Source organism: Podarcis muralis, chromosome 12 (genome assembly GCF_964188315.1).
Source record: "Podarcis muralis chromosome 12, rPodMur119.hap1.1, whole genome shotgun sequence".
Classification (NCBI taxonomy): Eukaryota; Metazoa; Chordata; class Lepidosauria; order Squamata; family Lacertidae; genus Podarcis; species Podarcis muralis.
The window spans coordinates 10,649,161-10,664,941 of NC_135666.1; the positions used below are offsets into that span (position 1 = coordinate 10,649,161).

General features: G+C 45.7%; 1 protein-coding gene across 10 annotated transcripts in view; it reads left to right on the forward strand.

Moving 5' to 3' along the window:
- Window positions 1-15,781, forward strand: part of LOC114607605 (sodium channel protein type 5 subunit alpha-like) — a 301,831-nt gene that overhangs the window by 173,470 nt on the left and 112,580 nt on the right. For all 10 annotated transcript variants that reach the window (XM_077936723.1, XM_077936714.1, XM_077936718.1 and 7 more), the window contains exons 13-15: window positions 7,411-7,543; window positions 12,472-12,710; window positions 14,490-14,663. In XM_077936723.1, coding sequence (XP_077792849.1) covers window positions 7,411-7,543; window positions 12,472-12,710; window positions 14,490-14,663 — 546 coding nt within the window. The remainder of the gene's footprint in view (window positions 1-7,410; window positions 7,544-12,471; window positions 12,711-14,489; window positions 14,664-15,781) is intronic.

Here is a 15,781-nt window from a genome sequence, read left to right on the forward strand (position 1 = left end):
CTAAGGCTGATGGAAGTCACAGCCTCATTTGCTGCCCTTGATCTTCATTCTACCCACATCAGTTTCATACTAGTTGAACCATCATGACTTTATATCAGTTGAACCGTCATGACGTTCTCCAAAGAATTCTGGGAATTGCAGTGTAGATGCTAAGAATTCTCTGTTGGGGATCTCTCGAGTTCCCAGGGATCCCTGTAGAGGGCATTTTATTCATGTTGTTGTTTAGTCGTGTCCGACTCTTTGTGACCCCATGGACCAGAGCACACCAGGCACTCCTGTCTTCCACTGCCTCCCGCAGTTTGGTCAAACTCATGCTGGTAGCTTCGAGAACACTGTCCAACCATCTCATCCTCTGTCATCCCCTTCTCCTTGTGCCCTCCATCTTTCCCAACATCAGGGTCTTTTCCAGGGAGTCTTCTCTTCTCATGAGGTGGCCAAAGTATTGGAGCCTCAGCTTCAGGATCTGTCCTTCCAGTGAGCACTCAGGGCTGATTTCCTTCAGAATGGATAGGTTTGATCTTCTTGCAGTCCATGGGACTCTCAAGAGTCTCCTCCAGCACCATAATTCATAATTTTATTCATAGAATCATAGAAATGCAGAGTTGGAAGGGACCATGAGAGTCATCTAGTCCAACCTCATGCAATGCAGGAAACTTTCACCCAACATGGAGCTTGAACCCATGACCTTGCGATTAAGAGTCTCATGCTCTACTGACTGAGCTATCTTGAATATTTGGAAGCAACATTTTCACTACAAAGATTCTAGACTGCTGCGGCTTTTTTAGTGCTGGGAAGTGATTTCATAGACTTTTCTCGGGCGAAGTTGGATGATTGTCATCTTGGCATGAGTCTTGGCAAATTCTGTGATTAGATGATTAGAATAAGCTCCAGTTCTTGCTGGAAATGTTCTACTGCATGTAGAGCAGATACAACTGGAAGCATTGGATAGTTGCATGGGAGTGTTAAGAGAAGGGTAATTTCCAGCTGGGACTTAACAAGGACAGCCTTGGCACTTTTGCCGCCTGAAGCAAAACAATGCCACTAGCCTCACTCCCACAGCCGATCCTCTTATTTCTGCAGTGCGAAGGTGCTCCATTTTGTTCTGCTCTCTCGGCAAAGGAGGCCATGACTAGCCTAGAAGGGGAGAGAAGTCAAGCCAGGTGAAAGCTGAAAGGGAGTTCCCCAAGGGGGGGCGGTGTTTGCTCTATACCCAAGTCTCATCATTAGCTCCTGGGTGCTAAAGGAGCAATTGCTATTCACAATTCCCTGTATGATCGCTGTGTTGAGTTCCCTTCCACTTCCCTGTTGTGTGCAGCTATTGAAATATGTGCCATAACATCATTATATTGCGTGTTGCTCCGCCTTTGACTGATGGTTGCCAGTTTTGTGGACTGGAAGAGGGTATGGAGTTGCTGTTTCTCAGAGGCAGTCCTGCAAATTTTATCATGTCTAAATGGGGGTGTGCAAAATTGTGTTGTTGTTTTTTTGTTAATTTAATTTCATCATTAAATATTTCAGTTTTCTTATTTATTTGTTCCAGTCCAAAACTTTTTGGTACTTACCTTTTAATCTGTTATTTTGCTTTTACTCCTTGTGATAGCAGCAGCAGAGCTGATTTTAGCAGGAGATTCTGGCTGTGCCCATTTTATTTTTCTAGAATACTCTTGACGTTGGACTGTTCTGGAGCATTGTGTTGTGTGTGCATCATGAGGCGAGGGGATAGCAGTAGTCACTAAAAACGCCACCCCGCCACTGCCTGCTCCCATCCTATCCAGAAATGACCTAGAAAAAAATACAGTGTCCAGGGCATTCTTTCCCCAGATACCATGCTGGTAAGCTCTTCGTTCTTTCTGAAACCAGATTTGTAACCATAATGTCTAATTCCATTCTGAGATTTCATTTATGAAAGACCCAGCAGCTTGGATTCTAATGACATGCACAATATATTCTTTGAAAGCTCATTCTGGATTCAGAACTTTTGTTGGTTCTAATATGAGACGTTATTTTCCTGACCCTGTGAAATTTGTTAAAATGGACCAACGGTATCTGATTTTAAGTCACACGTAGAAAGAAAGAAAGAAAGAAAGAAAGAAAGAAAGAAAGAAAGAGCGAGCGAGCTGTGGGAAGGGGGACATTTTTCACATAACCCTGGATCAGTCCATGTCAGACCCCACCCCCTGAATTTGCTGAAAGATTTAGCACAGTAGTTCTTCCCAATTCCTCTCTGCATCTACATGTGTCTGGGTGGCGCTGAGCCTACCCCCTAGCTGTTCTGCCAGTTAAATGGTCAGCTTCCTTTTGTTACCCCAGGAGTATCACCTGCTCTGCCAAAAGCCTGTTCCTTTGTAAAATCAAAACTTGCCCATCACAGATTTGTTCTTCCACGGTCGCACCTGCTGGTATCTGTGTGTCATTTAAAAAACCTTAACGGAGATCCAAACAAGGAAAAACAAAGCTTGCCGGCTTGCCTAAGTTGACAGGTGAAAATGTTCAGCATGTGCGGCGGGAATGTCCATCGTCAAAGCCACACATGGAAGGGAAGCAATGTAACTTACCTCGCTCACCCTCTTCGCTAATGACTTCCAGAGGGGTAGCCGTGTTGCTACAAAAGTTAAGCCCGTTGGTCTCAGTGTGTTGACTTTGTGGCTAGCGTTGGGTCTCACCTAAAGAGTCTTGTAGAACCTTGAAGAAGAAAATATTTATTGTGGCTAAGTGTCTGTGGTCTGCAGCACGTCTCCTAATGGGTTGCTAAGGATACATAGTGGCTTGCCTAATGGGTATCCTCTTCTGAACAAGAGCCTTATAGTGTGAGACTTGGATGTTTTGCTTTCTTTGGGCATCTTCTGATTGGAGTAGCATGCCCTCTTCTCGCAGAATATATTCTGGATGGGGTTGTCTGCTGTGGATAAGTAGTCTAGCCTTTGACCAGGAGATTGAACTTTTGGTTTTTCTTGCTCTGTAGCTAGGCAGGCTGTGTGTAAGACACCTGTGTGTATCAAACTACTGCTACAAATTGGAAGGATCCAGCATCTTTGCTTCTGCGCTGCCAGTGCTGTGAGTCAACAGCTATTCTGGCAGATTGAGCGCTGCACTTCTGGGGTAGCACCTAGGTTGCAATATCAGTCCTGGCTCTGGAGGACAATTCCCCTTTTCGAGGTGCTATTTATGTCCCCCAATCTTGTTTCTCAGTTTGGGCAACTTGTCTCACTGGAGAGAACCTCACTTGGCCAATTCCCCTCTTCCTGTAGCGTTGCCCTTTTGAACCCAACCCCCTGGTTGCCTGCCTTGGATTCCACAACCCGCCTCTGTCCATTTGAACCTTTTAACGGCTGCCTTTGGCATGTCACCCCTTGCCCACCTTGGGGCAAGTCCTAACAGGAGCAGTTGAAAGCACTGGGTCTGCTTAGCCTGGGGAACATAAATTTAGTGGGGGAGGGACATGATAGAGATCTTCAAAAATAAGAAGGGCTGTCATGAAGAAGATGGAGGAGGCCTGTTCTCCATGGCTGTAGGGGGCAGGATTAGACAAATGAATGGACTGGATGGGTCATTGGCCTGATCCAGTAGACTCTTCTTATGGTCTTATGACTCCTCTTCCTTGTCACCCCCAAGGCTTCAAGAGCAAAGGAAGAAGGATTTCAGGCAAGATCTTTGGGCAAAGTACCTGGCTAGATGTATGTACGTCAACTTGGGAGGAGAGGGAAACTCATGTGAACACTTGCCTGGATCAGGACCTGGATGAAAGCCTGGTAGAGGTGGAGTCTGCATGTCCTATAAAGCTCTCAGTCTACATAGAAACAAAAAAGTGCCAAGCTCCACTACCCAGCCTTTCCTGAACTGGGTAACAAACAAGTTGCCATTAGACCTTGCCCAAAGCAAATGCAGAGGGTGAAGTTTCAGAAGGACTTGAGGACAAGCAAGAAGGGTTTTGATCCGGCTGGCAAAATGTCTCAGTGTTGGGGTGGTGCTTCATTTCTTTGCAGAGAGAACTCCCAGGTGATGACATTCTGGGATATAATCCTCCATGTTCGAGGCCAATAGTTCATTATGCTACATCCCGAGTCTCATCAATTTCTGGTGCTTGTGTTGCATTAGGTCTGTCATTTACATTGCAGCCTGCTTAAGCAATCGTTAATGCTTTAAAAGCTCCCCATGTACATGGCAAATTAAAGCTTTGTCACTGATGGGCGAGCTTTACCTGGCTCACCTCATAATGACTTTGCTTTTTCTGAGCTTTCTTGGAAATTTCCCAGAAAATGCTCAGAGTCTTTCTGAGTTCTGGAAAACCAAGCTCAGAGGAGGTTGATCTCCCAGCTTCCCCTACTAGTCTCGGCACAGTGGGCATTGTTAGACTCATCCTTGGGGCTTGGTGCTGCTTAACATGCTTATTATTATTATTATTATTATTATTTACACCCCGCCCTCCCCGGCCAGAGCTGGGCTCAGGGCGGCTAACAACAGTAAAATTACAGTAAAAACATAATGGGGGGAAAACCCCAATTTAAAATACAGGATAAAATGCAATTTAAAATGCAGCCTTATTTTAAAAGTATCCCATAGATCAAAACCATAAGGGGAGGGAAACATAAGGGTCAGACTGAGTCCAAACCAAAGGCCAGGCTGAACATCTCTGTCTTGCAGGCCCTGCGGAAAGATGTCAAGTCCCGCAGGGCCCTAGTCTCTTGTGACAGAGCTTTCCACCAAGGCGGGGCCAGTACAGAAAAGGGCCTGGCCCTAGTTGAGACCGATCTAACCACCTTGCGACTTGGGACCTCCACAATGTTGTCATTTGTGGACCTTAAGGTCCTCTGCGGGGCATACCAGGGGAGGCGGTCCCTTAGGTACGTGGGTCCTAGGCTTCCTAGATGTGTGGAAATTGTTGTTTCCCATGCCTACCTGTTTGGTGGATTGTGCCAGGAATGGTACTGTGTACCCTTGCAGCAAACGATGCTGTTGAAAAATCCCCCGGATATCCATGCCTAACTTTTATCAGTCCTCCCCAACACCACTCCCTGCTTTTGTAAGGGAGGGCTGGCCGGTAGCGGTGTTGAACCTATTTTTTAAAAAAATATTTTTTATTATTTTTAGCATACAATTTTTTTAAGACATACCACACAAATTATTATACATATGTCCTTGTTTGGACTTCCTTCAGCATCTCTGATAGCCTTCCGTCTTGATTATTTCTCCTGCAATTCTTAACTTAATATTGCCTTTACCTTTTCTAACAAATCATTTCTCTCTTTCCATTTTTACAATATTTCTTAAATTACTCCTCACAGAACTTCTTGTAGTCCTACAAACGTAATCTGGTCATCACAAATACTTTTCAAATACTTAGTAAATTTAGTCCAGTCTTTGGTAAACCTCTGGTCCCACCGGTCTCGGATCCTTCCTGTTAGTTTGTCTAATTCTGCGTAGACCATGAATTTCATCCTCCATTCTTCTAATGTTGGTAGTTCTTCTTGCTTCAATTTTTGGGCCAATAATATTCTTGCTGCTGTTGCAGCAGCAGTGTTGAACCTATTATGGCTCAGACCTGAGCTTCATGGGCTCATAATGCAGGTGAGGTCTACAAACTGCCACTCTTCTGAAATTTGCCGCCACCTCTAAGATGCACCAGGGCCCAAATAGCTTTAGAGTGCAGCCTCTCTCCTTGTTGCCGTACTTTTCAACCGCAAGCTCTCAAAAGACAGATGCACTTGATAGCTCCATGGATCTTCATTTACATGTAAATTGTAAAGCAATTTATTTGTCTCCATGGTATTAGACCAATTCAAGTGGGAAACGTTTTCAATCAGTCCAAATGGAGAGAGATGTGGTCCACTCACTCCCTGGTGTATTCCCCCTCCTCTAGCTTCTTCACACTTTTCCTGCCTAGGTTTTTAGTCAATCTGTAGGAGGCTAATGGATGAAGCAATGCACCTTTGGGCACATTTTCCTATGCCAGGAGGCAACAGAGCTGTCCCTTGGGATCTGTGGGCCTAGTTTAATTCCTAGGTCCTGTTTCCTTCCTTGCTCTTCCTTCCTTAGATGTATATTACACACTCTATTCCCATCTGGCTTCTGGTCCATTTCCAAACAAAATTGGGAATGCTGGTGCTTACCTTTAAAGGCCATAAACAGCTGAAAGACTAGGTTCTCTGGAGGAACGTCAGCTCCTATATCAACCGTATATTCAGACCATATTCTGCCAGGTGCCACCACTATCCAAAGTAAGGCAGGTGGCAACCAGGAAGACAGAGCCTTTTCAGTGGTGGCAGCACTCTTTGTGGATTTCCCTCTCCAGGTAGGCCTGCCTGGCACCAGCATGGTTATCCTTTAGGCACCAGGCAAAAACTCTCCTTCCAGGCTTTATAAGGTACCTTAATGTATCTCCCCTCCCGCTATCAACATGTTGTTGTACACAACTGCAGCTTAAAAGGCTGAGTGAGCACTGTCTTCCTTAGAATTCATAGAATCGTACAGTTGGAAGGGACCGTACAACACCCTGAAGTGCAGGAATCTTTTTGCTCAAAGTGAGGACTTGAACCCACAACCCTGAGATAGTGCACACCCTGGAAATGATCTCTTTCAGCTTCTGCCTTCTGGAAGAAAGTACAGGGTTATAAAGACTAGGACTAGCGCCTGAGAAACAGTTTCTATCCAAATGATATTTTGGTTTTAAATGCAGTTTAAGGTAGTCTCTATGGGAGGTAGTCTTTAGGGGACACGGGTGGCGCTGTGGGTAAAACCTCAGCACCTAGGACTTGCCGATCGTCAGGTCGGCGGTTCAAATCCCCGCGGCGGGGTGCGCTCCCGTCGTTCGGTCCCAGCGCCTGCCAACCTAGCAGTTCGAAAGCACCCCCGGGTGCAAGTAGATAAATAGGGACCGCTTACCAGCGGGAAGGTAAACGGCGTTTCCGTGTGCTGCGCTGGCTCACCAGAAGCAGCTTGTCATGCTGGCCATGTGACCCGGAAGTGTCTGCGGACAGCGCTGGCTCCCGGCCTATAGAGTGAGATGAGTGCACAACCCTATCTGTCAAAATTGGCCCGTACGGGCAGGGGTACCTTTACCTATGGGAGTGTATTGTTTTTAAAAATGGGGTATCAGAGTTTTTAGGGGGCTAACCAAGTTGGGATAGCTGGGATAGCAGGCTTGTTGGTTTTGAAAGTCTTATATAGATTTATTTATTTTTCAATTTCGTTGTTCTGTATAGGACAATGACAATAAAGATTATTGTATTATTGTAAGAGTCTCGTGCTCTACCAACTGAGCTATCCCATATGATAATAGCACATAAAAGGCTAGTCTCCTCTAGTATATCAACCTCTGCTTCTTTTGGAAGGGCCAAAAATGGAAACCAACCGGCAATTTAATAAAACAATTGGGCTTTACGTGTTGCTAACTGGGTGCATTTGTTGAAACAGACCACTCCATCTGAAGAAGTGAACAAGAAGCAGCTTCTGTCACCCCACCGCCTTTCTGTCGATCAATCTGAGGAACGTTTCCAAAGGCAACGAGCTGTGAGTGCTGTCAGCATCATTACCAGTGCCATGGAAGGTAAGACGTTAAGTCCAGCTGCTCTCTCTTAAGTTCAGTCAGAGAATCTTGAGAGAATGGCAGGCTATGGTCCATCTAGCTCACTTGCTTCACACTGGATAGGACCTTTGATACGGGAGCATCTGCAAGAGATGCCCGTGTAGCTTCCCCTGTAACTTTCCATGGAACATTACTGTGATTGCCTTTTGAACTTCCTTCCCCAGACCAGTTCTAAGCCTTTCCCTTCCACACTCCCAAATTTGAAGGCATCCTCCTACTTCTCTCAATTCCATGGAAACCTGGGATCTAGCTATGGGTACTTGGCAGTGCAGTCCTAGACCTGCCTTCTCATAAGTCAGTGGGTTCACAGCCTGGATGTGCACATTTATTCGTTTTCATTCATTTATTATATTTCTATGCCACTTTTAGCTCACACGAGTCACAAAGCAGCTTACATGCAATAAATAATAACAAAGTGGAACATCACAATTACAACATAAATCATATAAAATAATTAACAAATCATCCGTAAAACAACCACCTTCTATAAAACAGAACAGTTTAAAAACAGGCTAAACAGCACAACCAAAAGAAGAGTCGTGTTATGAAATTCACAAAGCATTAAAGCACTCGTAATCTGCAAAACAATATTAACAACATTGACATACTACCGTATTTTTCGCTCTATAGGACGCACCCAACCCTAGGATGCACCTAGTTTTAGAGGGGGAGAACAAGTAAAAAAAATTCTCTCCCTCTCTGCGCAGCGCCCCATCAGTGAAGCGGCAGGAGAAATGGAGCCCCTTCCATTTCTCCTCTCACTTCGCTGAAGGGGCGCTGCGCAGAGAGGGAAAGCTGCGCAGCGCCTCTCCAGCGAAGCGAAGCCAGGAGAGCAAGAGGGATCGGTGCGCACCGATCCCTCTTGCTCTCCTGGCTTCAGCAAACGCAACGCAAAGCCTCCGGAGCACGGGGGGAGCGCTCCTGCTGCGCTTCGGAGGCTTTGTGTTGCTTTCCCTAAAGCCATGGAGCCTGGACACACACACATTTCCCCTTATTTATTTTTTTAAATAATATTTATTAATTTTCAACAATTTAAACACAACACTACAAAAAACAAAAACAAAAACACACAATACAACAATACAATACCATACAAAAAACACTACACAACACTAACACAAACAATTAACAAAACAAAACAAAAACCATTCAAAACACAATCCAATTTCAATATCTTATCTTTCCTTCACTTGTTTCCACGATCTCCTCACACCTCCCTTTTTGTCTTCCACTTCTATTAATTGTTTCAGCAATTCCTCTCCATCTTCCTCTGTTTTCTATCCTATAATTATCTTAACACATCATCCTTAGCTAGTAAGGCCGGTGGTCAGGAATGATGGGAATTGTCCTCCAAAAACAGCTGGAGAACCAGGTTTGGGAAACCCTGATTTAGAGCTTAATGGTTGTCCAACCCATTTTGGCCAAAAGTCTTCCTTGTGGAGGCAAAATGTCTTCAAAAATATATTTCTTAAGCCAATAGTTTTAATTTAGGTATCGGACGATCCTTCCTTTCCTCTTCCATTTTATTTTAAATATTATTTATTGATTCCTTCTGTCTGCATTTCCTGCCTACATCTCCTGCCCAACTTTGGGTGCAAGGATTTGCCCTCAGAATTCCTCCTCCAAGGTTTGCTTTTCTGTATATGTTGCTAATAGATGTGCTGTGCTATCAGCACTGCATGAACGCTGCTAATTATGAACGTATGAAGGAAAGAAGCTTTGCACACCCACACAAAAATCTCCAAAATGGAATCTGGCTAAATGTCTGACATTTCTGCTATTATTTGGAAGTTCTTGTCTGAGGCTGGTGTGTGTGGTGTGCGTTTTATAGTGGACTGCACCAGTTCAAACACCATGTGGGGAATAAAACATTTATTTATCTTCTTAACATTTACATCCCGCCTTTTACCCACAGAAAACAAACATATAAAAAAATATGGCACAGAGAAATGTTCTCATCCAGCAGTTTGCCTGCTCTGTTGGCTTTCTATTTGCAAGATTTTGGGGTTTGGTTTTAATTTGGGAGCTTATTTAAAATTGTGACTGTCTGAGTCACTATATTCAGGAATGATGCAATGCATTGCCACCTTAGTGTTCTGCTACATATGCTGGATCAGGCCTGAGAAGAAGGTGCTGTGGTTTGGGGTTGGGGGATTTTTATCTAAACAATCCAGTGATTCCTGACCTTGCTCTGCTAGAGAGAGAGAGAGAGAGAGAGAGAGAGAGAGAGAGAGAGAGAGAGAGATCTTGTTAAATTCTGTATCAACCACGAAGAAATGTAAGATGGCAGTGGCCCAAGCATTTCTGCATGGGTCACCTTTAACAAAGGCTGTCATGACTGCCGTGGCTTTCAGAAACTAAAGCTAGTAAGGAACAGACATATAGCTGACGCGGTTATTTGCCATGTCACACTGTGGTGCCAAAGTTGGCCAAGCGGCAGGAAGCAAGGTCATTTGGACAAGGTTGAATTCCGCTTTCGTTTACAGCAACCAATAGTGGAATGCAGGAAACTGCCGTTGTGCATCTCAGACTGTTTCACCATCTCCTTTGACTGGCAGTGCCTCTTTAGGGTTCCTGGCAGAGGTGTCTGGCTTCACCTGCCGGCTGGTCTGCTCACTTGGATGCTCCAGGGTTGAAGCTGGACCTTCTGCTTCCAACACATGTGCTCTGCAACTGAGCTATGACTCTTCTCACTGTATTATATGTCTGTGGTGTTGCAGATAGATAGATAGATAGATAGATAGATAGATAGATAGATAGATAGATAGATAGACAGACTCCAAATGGGTGGGGTATTATTATTATTATTATTATTATTATTATTATTATTATTATTATTATTATATAGTATCATGGGAATTGGGGTTGCTTGTGTGTAACCTCCACCTGCTCCAAACTGCGTGAGGCGGTTGCGTTTTCCCCGGCTGAGCAGCCCCCCTTGGGCACGACCGCTTCAGTCGCTGGCAGAATCCGTCAGTGGGCGTTTCCTAAACTTCTTCCAACATAAAAATTCCTTAACGGACCGCCTCCTTCTCGCCTCTCTGCGCGGCAGCCTTCTGCGCAGTGTGGGCGTGCCTATCGGTGGTCCTCCACTCTCCTCACTGACCTCACTTGAAGTGTCTCGGAGCCTCCCCTCCGAAGTGCTCTCCAACCCTCCTTTCTTCCTGGTGTCACCTGATTTTCCTTCCCCCGCGGGAGCCCTCTCTCCTCCTGTACTGGTTCCTTCTCCGGCATCATTGGAGAGCCTCGCCTCTCTATTTTGCTCCGATGTCAGTTCCCTGACATATAGATTAGCATATATGCGACTGATCTTGCATGTCTGCTTCAAAAAACTATATTTGCTGTCTTTCTTTGGCTAACGCCATCAGCAATTCATGTCTACTGCAAAGAATGAGGTCATAGAATTGTAGAGTTGGAAGGGACAACAAGGATCAGCTAGTCCAAGCATAGGCAAACTCCGGCCCTAACAGGACCAGTGGTCAGGGATGATGGGAATTGTAGTCCCAAACATCTGGAGGGCCGAAGTTTGCCTATGCCTGAGCTAGTCCAGCCCCCTACAATGCAGGAATATGCAACTGGCCCATATGGGGATCAAACCTGCAACCTTGGTGTTATCAGCACCACGCTCTAACCAACTAAGCTATCCAGGCTCCAGTCCAGATACTGCCACAATTTTAGCCCTCTTTCTTGCCAATGGATGCTTTGGGGTGGTTTTGCCTCCATTCTATTGAATTGCAGAGCAAGTGGCAGGCTTTTGAATGTCATTTATGTGGTATGATTCTGCAGAGAGTTATTATAGTCTCTGTTTACTGTATTTTCGGCAATGTGTTGGTTCTAAGGTTCTTTGTAAATATGGGTGTGTTTTTTAAGTATTCTTCTGTTCTAAGCTGCCTATATATATATATGTTCTATATCGAAAGCGGGGCAGAAATGAAGGCATTTAATGAATAAACGAATCAAGCATGTGCTCTGCCACTTGCTGTGGAACTTAGTAGACAATATATTATTATATATATTAATATTTGCGTGGTGGCGGCAGTCGCAATAGCAATAGCAATAGCAATAGCAATAGCAGATGATCAAAATGAAAAACCCACCTGAAGGTGTAAGTTGTCCTTTTGAAGAAATATAAAAGGTAAAGGGACCCCTGACCATTAGGTCCAGTCGTGGCCGACTCTGGGGTTGTGGCGCTCATCTTGCTTTATTGGCCGAGGGAGCCGGCATACAGTTTCTGGGTCATGTGGCCAGCATGACTAAGCCGCTTCTGGCGAACCAGAGCAGTGCACGGAAACACTGTTTACCTTCCCGCCGGAGCAGTACCTATTTATCTGCTTGCACTTTGACGTGCTTTCGAACTGCTAGGTGGGCAGGAGCAGGGACCGAGCAACGGGAGCTCACCCCGTCGCGGGGATTCGAACCGCCAACCTTCTGATCGGCAAGTCCTAGGCTCTGTGGTTTAACCCACAGCGCCACCCGCGTCCCTTTGAAGAAATATAACTGGGTTTAAATCAGAGGTGGGGGGCCTTTGTAAGCCTGGTGGCTGCATTCCATTTTGAGCAGCCTTCCTGGGGGGCACTTGCCAGTGATGGTTAGGGCCAGAAGCAATTGTGAGCAGAGCAACAGACATAACTCCTACTTTGGCAGAGTTCCACCTACAGCCACATCCCCACAGTTCAGGGACATAATATTCCAACCGGGCGAGAAAGCACTTGTGGAAGGTGCAGAGCCATGGCAGTTTGGAGGACGTGGCCTTGGCAGAAGGTGTGGCTGGATGGAGAGGCTTGACAGCCGAATTTAGAAGCTTAAAAGCTTAATGGAATGTGTCCATTTCCTTGCTTGCTTGCCATTCCCTGACCCCTGCGTTGTGTGCCTTGCTCCTTCTCCCTTAGAGCTTGAGGAATCCCAACAGAAGTGTCCCCCCTGCTGGAATCATTTTGCCGTCCGCTTTCTCATTTGGGAGTGTTGCCCGCTGTGGCTGCTGATCAAGAAGAAAGTGAGGTTCATCATCATGGACCCGTTCAGTGACCTCACCATCACCCTTTGCATTGTGATGAACACTCTCTTCATGGCCATGGATCACTACAAGATGACGGAGGAATTCGAGAACGTGCTCAACATTGGTAATCTGGTAAGAAGATTCTTCTCTACATGGATGCAGTGCATTCAGGCAGGGAGAACCCGAATGACAAGGGCCTGTCCAGCCTAGCAGCCTGCTTCCAATGGTGTAGGCATAGGCAACCTTTGGCCCTCCAGATGTTTTGGCCTACAATTCCCATGATCCCTAGCTAACAGGACTAGTGGTCAGGGATGATGGGAATTGTAGTCCCAAACATCTGGAGGGCCGGAGTTTGCCTATGCCTGCAATAGTGGTTGGCCAGTTGCCTGCAGGTGCTCATCACTTACGCAGTGGAATCTTGAAGTTCCTTTTAGCTAGCATGTCTAATGACCATATGGCATCCAATCTTCTGCAAATTCTTCACTTACTTCACCAAACCATTTTTAGGCATTGCAAATATAGGCCATAAAAACAACACCCATATATGAAATTTTAAAATATGTACAAATAAGCAGCTATGTAAAAATATGTAATAATGAGGATTTTCATTGTAGTTTTTCCCCACTAAAAAGTGCCATTCAGCACTCTTAAGAAATACCATTGATAAAAACTATTTTGCTAAAACCCTCTAAGACTTAGTCCACCCTTGCAGCGAAATAAAGTGGCAGGATCTTGAGGCGCTAGACTAGACTGGATTGCTTTTAGCTGCAGGTGGCATTGTGGGCTGGGATGCCATTGTGGAATGCAGCAGGGGATAGATCATGTCTCATTGATATGCAACATACGTTCTTTCCAGAAGGTCTCAAATTTCAGCCGTGCATCCCTGAACCGAACCCTTTCTACTCCCACTTCACGCTTCTGCATGTGTGGAGTGAGCCCAGAAGGGACCCAGTTACTCTCATAGAATTGAAGAGTTGGCGTGTGCCAGGAGGGTCATCTAGTCCAGCCCCTTGCAATGCAGGAACCTTTTGCCCAACGTGGGGCTCACACCCTTGCCCCTGAGATTAAGAGGTCATGATTCAAACAGCTCAGGTGTTTGCAGGGCCATTTTAAGCATATCTGGCGCTGTGGTGCAAAGATCCCTCTGGCACCTCCCTCCCGGCAACTCCAAAACAAGGGAAGGGGCAGTGGAAAATGTCCTCTGCCTCCCCCACTGCCCCGATCCCTGGCGTGGTGGTGGCGATCAAGCAGGAAAACGTGCTGGCGGACATGCTCTTTCTAATAATAATAATAATAATAATAATAATAATAATAATAATTTATTATTTGTGCCCCGGCCATCTGGCTGGGTTTCCCCGGCCACTCTGGGCAGCTTCCACAGAGACCAAAAATGCACTAAAATGTCACACATTAAAAACTTCCCTGAACAGGACTGCCTTAAGATGTCTTCTGAATGTCAGGTAGTTGTTTATCGCTTTGACATCTGATGGGAAGGCGTTCCACAGGGCGGGCACCACTACCGAGAAGGCCTAGGTTTCTGCGGGGATCACTCTCATCCTGTGGAGGCTTGGGAAGGAAGCTGCGCACCCGCCAGCCATATAGTTGGCGGGGTGCAACCGGTGGGCGTGCAGGGAAAGGGGAGGCTGCTGGCAAAGTCGCACAGCTCCCCCACTCGCTAGGGCGCCCCTGAGAGGCTGGCGTCCTGGCGCAATGAACCACTAACACCAATGGGAAAGACGGCTCTGGGTGTTTGTCTAAAACTGTAAAGTTTCTATCGCCCTGCGGCAGGTGGGAAAGGGAGTTTTGGGAGGAAAGCACCCCTCTTCCTCCAGCTGTGCTCTCATAATTGCAGGGAGCCACCTGTGGCGGGAGAAGCCTGCTTACAGCTTAGCATTCTGTTCCTTTCCACAGGTCTTCACTGGGATTTTTACGGCTGAAATGGTCTTCAAACTCATAGCTCTGGATCCCTATTACTACTTTCAGCAGGGCTGGAATATTTTTGACAGTATAATTGTCACACTAAGCCTGATGGAACTAAGTCTTTCCAGCATGGGAAATGTGTCTGTGTTACGCTCCTTCAGACTGGTAAAGTATTACGTCTGCTTGTCTGTCTGTCTGTCTGCCTCTCTCTGTCTTGCACACCCATTGCAACACCTTTTACCAGTTTTTAGAGGGAATTAGTTTAATCACACAACTCTTTCACCTGAAAACTGCAGCTCTGTCATGCATTATTTAAAAAACAACTTCTTGTTTCTCTTTTTCATAGTAAGACCATTTGAAAGTAACAATTTTCAGACTAAAGGGTAACCTGCTATGGCTAAGCTGAAATGGCTTACTTTTGTTTCGTGTCTATGTTCATATATACTGCGCCATGCCTTCCTTTGGAGGCTATTTTTTGCACTTTTCCCAGGAGCATATTCATATTGCTTTGATGTGCTTATTCTCAGCACTATTTTTCCATTTTCTACGTGGCACTTGTAGTCTTTGCCCTCAGTTGTCTACACTGACATGTCACCCAGTTGGCCTTGGTTTCTGACCCACATGGCTTTGCCGGTGTCACACAACACCGGTGTGATGATGTCTCAGAAGCTCAAAAAACAAGAACCTCCACAGCCGGACCTCGTTTGTGGGCAAATGATGCCGAGGTTTCTGAAGGGATAGAAGAAGATGGATAATAGCACCGAAAAGCAGCAGCACCCATAGGGCAAGAGGGTGCTGAAATGTACCTAAAATGTACTTGGCAAGATTAAAAATTTATTTGTTTGTTTGCTTTTTTCCAAAGCAAATATCAACACTACGGAGAATAATTGGGACAGTTATGGAAGGGCCAGTAGCTTTTACTTTTTGCTTTAAATATGCTGGGGGCTCCAGAGCCAGGCCATGACATATAAATAGCTAAGATTATGGTCCCCTGTTAGTTTTCTGTGCTTCTTGGGTCCCTCTCTCTTGCCCAATCCTCTTCTGTAACAGAAGATGCTCTAGGACAGTGTTTCCCAACCTTGTGCCTCCAGATGTTTTTGGCCTACAACTCCCATCATCCCTGACTAGCAAGACCAGTGGCAAGGGATGATGGGAATTGTAGGCCAAAAACAGCTGGAGGCACAAGGTTGGGAAACACTGCTCTAGGACAGGCATAGGCAAACTCCGGCCCTCCAGATGTTTGGGACTACAATTCCCATCATCCCTGACCACGGGTCCTGTTA